The sequence below is a fragment of the Gigantopelta aegis genome, chromosome 8 (assembly GCF_016097555.1).
Source record: "Gigantopelta aegis isolate Gae_Host chromosome 8, Gae_host_genome, whole genome shotgun sequence".
NCBI classification, from domain to species: Eukaryota; Metazoa; Mollusca; class Gastropoda; order Neomphalida; family Peltospiridae; genus Gigantopelta; species Gigantopelta aegis.
Window position 1 is genome coordinate 43535437 of NC_054706.1, and position 6000 is coordinate 43541436.

At 35.0% G+C, this 6000-nt stretch overlaps 1 protein-coding gene across 5 annotated transcripts in view; it reads left to right on the forward strand.

Moving 5' to 3' along the window:
* The window catches only part of LOC121379915 (FAD-dependent oxidoreductase domain-containing protein 2-like), a 135000-nt gene extending 129893 nt beyond the window's left edge, over positions 1-5107 (forward strand). For all 5 annotated transcript variants that reach the window (XM_041508594.1, XM_041508590.1, XM_041508591.1 and 2 more), the window contains exons 8-10: positions 168-333; positions 1334-1572; positions 4702-5107. In XM_041508594.1, the coding sequence (XP_041364528.1) occupies positions 168-333; positions 1334-1572; positions 4702-5000 (704 nt within the window). In that variant the 3' untranslated portion in view covers positions 5001-5107. The remainder of the gene's footprint in view (positions 1-167; positions 334-1333; positions 1573-4701) is intronic.
* Positions 5108-6000: the final 893 nt, after the last annotated feature.

Here is a 6000-nt window from a genome sequence, read left to right on the forward strand (position 1 = left end):
GAAATCTGTATAAAGTCTGCTTCCAAATGTTTTTCAACGTTTCATAATTGTTTTCTCTTTGAATCTACCAGTATTCTGTGAGGGTGAATTTATCAGACAAATCAGTGTTTCCTGTGTGTGGTATTAGTTGACTGTGCGATATTAATGTTGATATTTTGTTGTCTCAGCTCGTGCCTTGCATCACATGATGGAGTACAAGTATGAAGGTGTGACTTGGCCGTCCATGACCGCGTCGACCACGCAGCTGATGAATCACCTGCTGAGAAGAATGAACGAAGCATCTGGGATATACCAGATGTTTTCTATCCTTGGAGATGTGATTGTTTTACGAAAGTAAGTCTACTGTAAGGTTGTCAACTCTGGACTCTGCACACCATTTCCCCACAGTTTACAGTAATTTAAAATTTATACATTTTTGCACTTAACAGTTACTACTCTTATTAAATTATGAATTAAAATAAATTTGTTGTTTTTTTCAGGTTTGTAAAAATGGAATGGAGGACCATAAAATGTACATTTGTGTCCTAGTGTTAAGAAATCCTTTAAACTAACAAAACATATTATCATCTACTGCATCTAGACCATTGTAGCTATTGTTTTCATCAGATGCTATGAAATTGCATTTGAAGCCACCCAAATATAATAATTTTGTACACTAGTATGGCATACTATGCCTCTGCATTTCTCTAAATAGACCGGCCTCGGTGGCGAGGAGGTTAAGCCATCGGACTACAGGTTGGTAGGTACAGGGTTCGCAGCCCAGTACTGACTCCAACCCAGAGCGAGTTCTTAAGGACTCAATGGCTAGGTGTATGGCCACTATACCCTCTTCTCTCCCACTAACAAAAGGGGCGGAACGTAGCCTAGTGGTAAAGCGCTCGCTTGATGCCCGGTCGGTCTGAGAGAGATCGATCCCCATCAGTGGGCCCATTGGGTTATTTCTCATCACAGCCAGTGCACCACAACTGGTATATCAAAGGCCGTGGTATGTGCTATTCTGCCTGTGGGATGGTGCTACTAATGGAAAAAATGTAGCGGGTTTCCTCTCTATGACTGTGTCAAAATGACCATGTTTGACATCCAATAGCCAATGATTAATAATCAATGTGCTCTAGTGGTGTCATTAAACAAAAACAAAAAACTTTCTCTAAATAGCTTACACACCACACTCTAAATACATTCCAAGAAACTAGGGTCTTTTGGTTTACTCTGTTGTTTTATGGTGGTGGGGGTGAGGTTGAGTTTTTTGTATATTGAATTTAAAACCGTAGTTTATAGGGTTTTTATATGATGCTGCATATTGTAGTTTCATGATGTCTTTTTTATGTTCCAGTAATGGCAGGGAGTTTGAATACTTTGAAGAATTTCCAATCTACATGCTGCACCGATTCCCAGCCCTGACTGGGAAACCCGCGGAAAGTATTATCGTCCTCAATATGCAGTATGGAACTAACTTCTCCGGTCCTGGCAATGACATTTTCCGCCTTGACCGGGCCACTGGAGAACCATCCGATGCCCACAATTCTAACTTTCTTCATCCAGTGCTTTACCACTATGATCAGCTGCCCACAGGTTTGGTTCAAATAATATTCTGCTGTCCTTCAAACTGGTTTTCTGTTTAAACAGATAAAATGTGTAATCCCAGCTTAACAGTGGCATAGCACACATTCACACAAACCTTTTGTTTTTCTTTCATACGTGTAATGCCATAACTGTAAATTATAAATAAGTAACAGAATCCTAATTATAAAATTTATCAATTTTTTTTAATTAATAACAAAATATGCATCATATATTTAGATATCGGTTTTTTTTTTTTTGGTTTTTTTTTTGGTCCCTAAGCTACAAGTTGTCAAGCAGCCAATAGGGATAATTTTGTTTAAATCCTAATGGTATATTTTAGCTAAAGAAAGGTCAGTCATGGAAAATGACCATATAGCAGACAACAGATATTTGAAAATTTGCTTTGACACTGTATGATACATATTAGCCACTGATTAAAGGAACAGTTTGATTAAATATGAGCCTTATAATGCATACCCAGCACACCAATACATAGAAACAGTTTTTAATAAATGTTTTTAGAATATAAAAAAAGAACATGATTATTCCTGCCATTTTGTGTTTTTCTGGCCAACTCTGTCAACTCAGCTTTCTCAGAAGTGATATCTCACACCAGTATTCTGCTAATTTCTCCGTATGTAATGAGTACACATAGGAGGTAATTTAGTTTATTACTCCAGCAGGCACTCATAACGGGGAAAATAAAAATCATAATTTCTCACTGAGAAATTATCATGCATTGGTTTAACGTACACAACTATTGGACGATTTGATGCCAACAAACCAATCACCTTGTAGGTACTAAATATGACGTCATCACGATTTGGCAAAGCACACACAATGACGTCACGTAGTTTAAAGTGTTTGTGTTTATGTCTTTCTGGTTTCAGTGTTAAACTTGTAATAAAATGGTAGTTTAATGCAATTCATTATAAATTAGGTTTTTTACAGAATATGTAGAACTTTGGGTTTTGAAAATTATCTGTGAACCGTGAATAAAATACAAAGTTAAAGCAATACACCCAGCACAGTAAAGTAGTTTACAAGGACGTGTAGCCGATGTAGGCTATATCGAAAATAAAGACTTTTAAAAAAAACCCAAGTAGCTGGGGTAATAAATAGAATTACAAACTCGGTACCAGTTATTATCAAATTTATGTCCCTCGTGAAATAATTTTGACAAGAAAATTATTTCACTCGGGACATAAATTTGATAATAACTGGTAACTCGTTTATTATCCTATGTAAGACACTTCATTTTGATCAGCCTAACTTCAACCACATATCTGTTATAAAGAACATCAATTCAGTAGGTTGGCTCCAATATTTATAATCAACATCAACATCATAGTCACAGTACAGCCATATCCATAGCTTTATCCACAGATTAACTGAAATAAACAAATAATACTGAGAATATATCATAATTACAAATATTGATTTGATCTTATGTGATTCATAGTGATAACATGATTCATTACGTTATTTATAGAGAATCAAAAATAAACAATGCATTTTTATATAATAATAAAACTCTATTATTACAAACTATTAATGTACATATTCTTTATGTGTTATGATACATACCGTTTAATATAAGCATCGACGTTATAATGTTTAATACCAATAATACAAAGTTAACGACAATCATTAAAACATTAGAAAGCATGACGTCATAATATTTGCATGCCGTCAAACGTAAATAAACATCAGTACCATAAACGTGTACATAATTGCACTATGTAAAAATTGGCCTTAACATCTGTGGTGAAAGTGGCCTCGTCTTGTAGAACATGAATCCCCAGTTAATTTAATGTGTTTAACCAAACATATTTCAGTTTGTATTAACAGGATGAAATGGGATTTTGGTGGTGTTCCCTCTGTAAAATCCAAAATGAAAATATGCATAATATATTCAAGCAGAATGAATCAGTATGTACATTATTTGTCTGTGACAATAGAATAATTAAAACTGGATTGTGACCGTATTAGGTTTGGTTGTAACTGAACCCGAGTGTCAGCAGTTGTGAAAATAGTGAATATCAAACAGACGCAATCTTTTCTCAGTGTTTAATTTTTGCATTTTACTCCAGGTTATGTGCCAGCATTGTTGTTTCATTAAAACAGTCTGCTTTGATGACAAAATATAAACATCAATGGACAGTTATTTTGATTATTTTTGTGGCCAATTTTACAGTGGTGATTTATTTGCAAAGGAAAAAGTAAACTTATTTTAGGCTTATTGGGATGGATATATTTACAAACCATTTTGTCATGTCTTACATCAAGCCACAAAAACCAGCAGACTTTTATGCTTGTTCTTCATTTCTAAGAGTATGTCCTGACGTGACACGTTTTTATAACTCGCTCTAGCCAGTGCACCATGACTGGCATATCAAAGGCCGTGGTTTCTGTTATCCTGTCTGTGGAATGGTGCATATAAAAGATCCCTTGCTGCTAATCAAAAAGAGTAGCCCATGAAGTGGCGACAATGTGTTCCCTCTCTAAATATCTGTGTGGTCCGACACCATATAACCGTAAATAAAATGTGTCGAGTGCATCATTAAATAAAACATTTCCTTATTAAATTAAGATACCAATACATTTGTTCCCATTAAGCAATAATGTGCCTTAATTAATTATCACCAGTCTATTAGCATTGACTTAGTATTCCTTTAAACAACGTGCTAAGGTGTCATTAGTCCATTTTGTTACTTTGTTTTATAACTTTGCATATCAAGAAGGCTGAGGTTTAACAAACTTCCCTATTATGCTAATGCTTAGTACCAACAGTTTAATTTTTACACAGTTCTGCAAGGGGTTTTTGGTCCTTTTTTTTTTTTTTCCCGAGATAACGGTGGATTGAGATAAAGAGAGTTACTCTCTGGGGCAAATTATGTCAAGGGACCATTTCTCAACTTCAAGATTTCCTGGGCTGACAGTAACAGAGGTTGAGATGATGGTCGACTGTATTGTTAGCCTTTAAGAAATTTATGAGCAAAAATATAGCACTTGATTTGTTATTTTATAATTTTTTCATAAATGATGAAAACATGGCATGTACCAAAAAACATTTAATTGACCATTTCACTTCTTTTTTTCTTTTTTTTAATATTATTTTATGGGGTTTTTTTCCAGAACAAATGATGAAAACTCGCCGACGTTATGAAATCCTTCCTCGTCCTAAGGCTCTTCACCACGTCGTCGAAGATTTCCTCACCAACTGGGACGCTCCAATCAGCCATATTCTCCCACTGCGCAGGTTCCTGGAGAACGTACTGGGCTTTGATATGCGACTGTTCTTCTCACAGTCATGTTTACAGATGGCGATGACATACAGCACGGTTCCACTGAGTTGTGAGCACCACTTCCTCAACGGCCAGGGCCTCACAGCTACGGAGCACTTTCTAGACACAATGCATTCAAATGCATTTTAAATTCAATCTAAGTTAAAGGGACATTCCTGAGTTTGCTGCATTGTAAGATGTTTCTGACTAATAAAATATTTCTACGATTAAACTTACATATTAAATATATGTACTTGTTTAGAATATCAGTGTCTGTAGATTCAACGTATTTCTGATATTTGTAAGAAGCCAAAACTGGATTTTGTCTTCAAATCATTTCGTACGTACGGAAATAACCCATTTAGGAAATAAAATGAAATTTAACCTAGTACAAATATAAGAACGATCAGAAACACGTTTAATATACAGCCACTAATATTTTATGCAGAAAAATGTATTTGATATGTAATTACAATCACTAAAAAAGACTGTTCGTCGATAACATCTTAAAAATGGCAGCAAACTCAGGAATGTCCCTTTAAATATATGATAAATACTTTAAAATTAAATATGTTGTCAAACAACAAGACTGTCTCATGTAGCCACATTAATTGAAATGTTAAAAAACTGAAAAAAATGGTACAGATTTCACAAATGAGGACAAGTTATTAATAAAAATGTTGTCGCATATATTCCCAATATACAGTGAAACCCCTCAAACCGGGCAGCCATGGGACTAAGGAAAAAGTCCGGTTTAGAGGGGTATCCGGTTTACAGAGGTTTCAGTATTGAGGTAAACCGTTTGTTGGTTCTCTACTGATATAGTAACTAATAAAACTGCCAAGAAAAACAGATACACTTTCGAACTTTCAAATTATTTTAAGTTTATCATCAAGCGATAATTCAACATGGCAGCATTTCGCTGGACGTCCCGACATGTCCAAAGTAAGTACTAAAATGAAACACTGTTGGTAAACTTTCCACCAAACCAAGCCATTCAATTTTACTCTTGGTTACTCTTTATTTTGCTAAATAAACTTTAAGCTGCAAAGATAAAAAAAACAAAAACAACAACAACAAAAAAGTGTTCAAACAATTGGAAAAATTAATTAAATTCCTAGTTGCTTTGCCGTTCATTGCGGTAATCGTG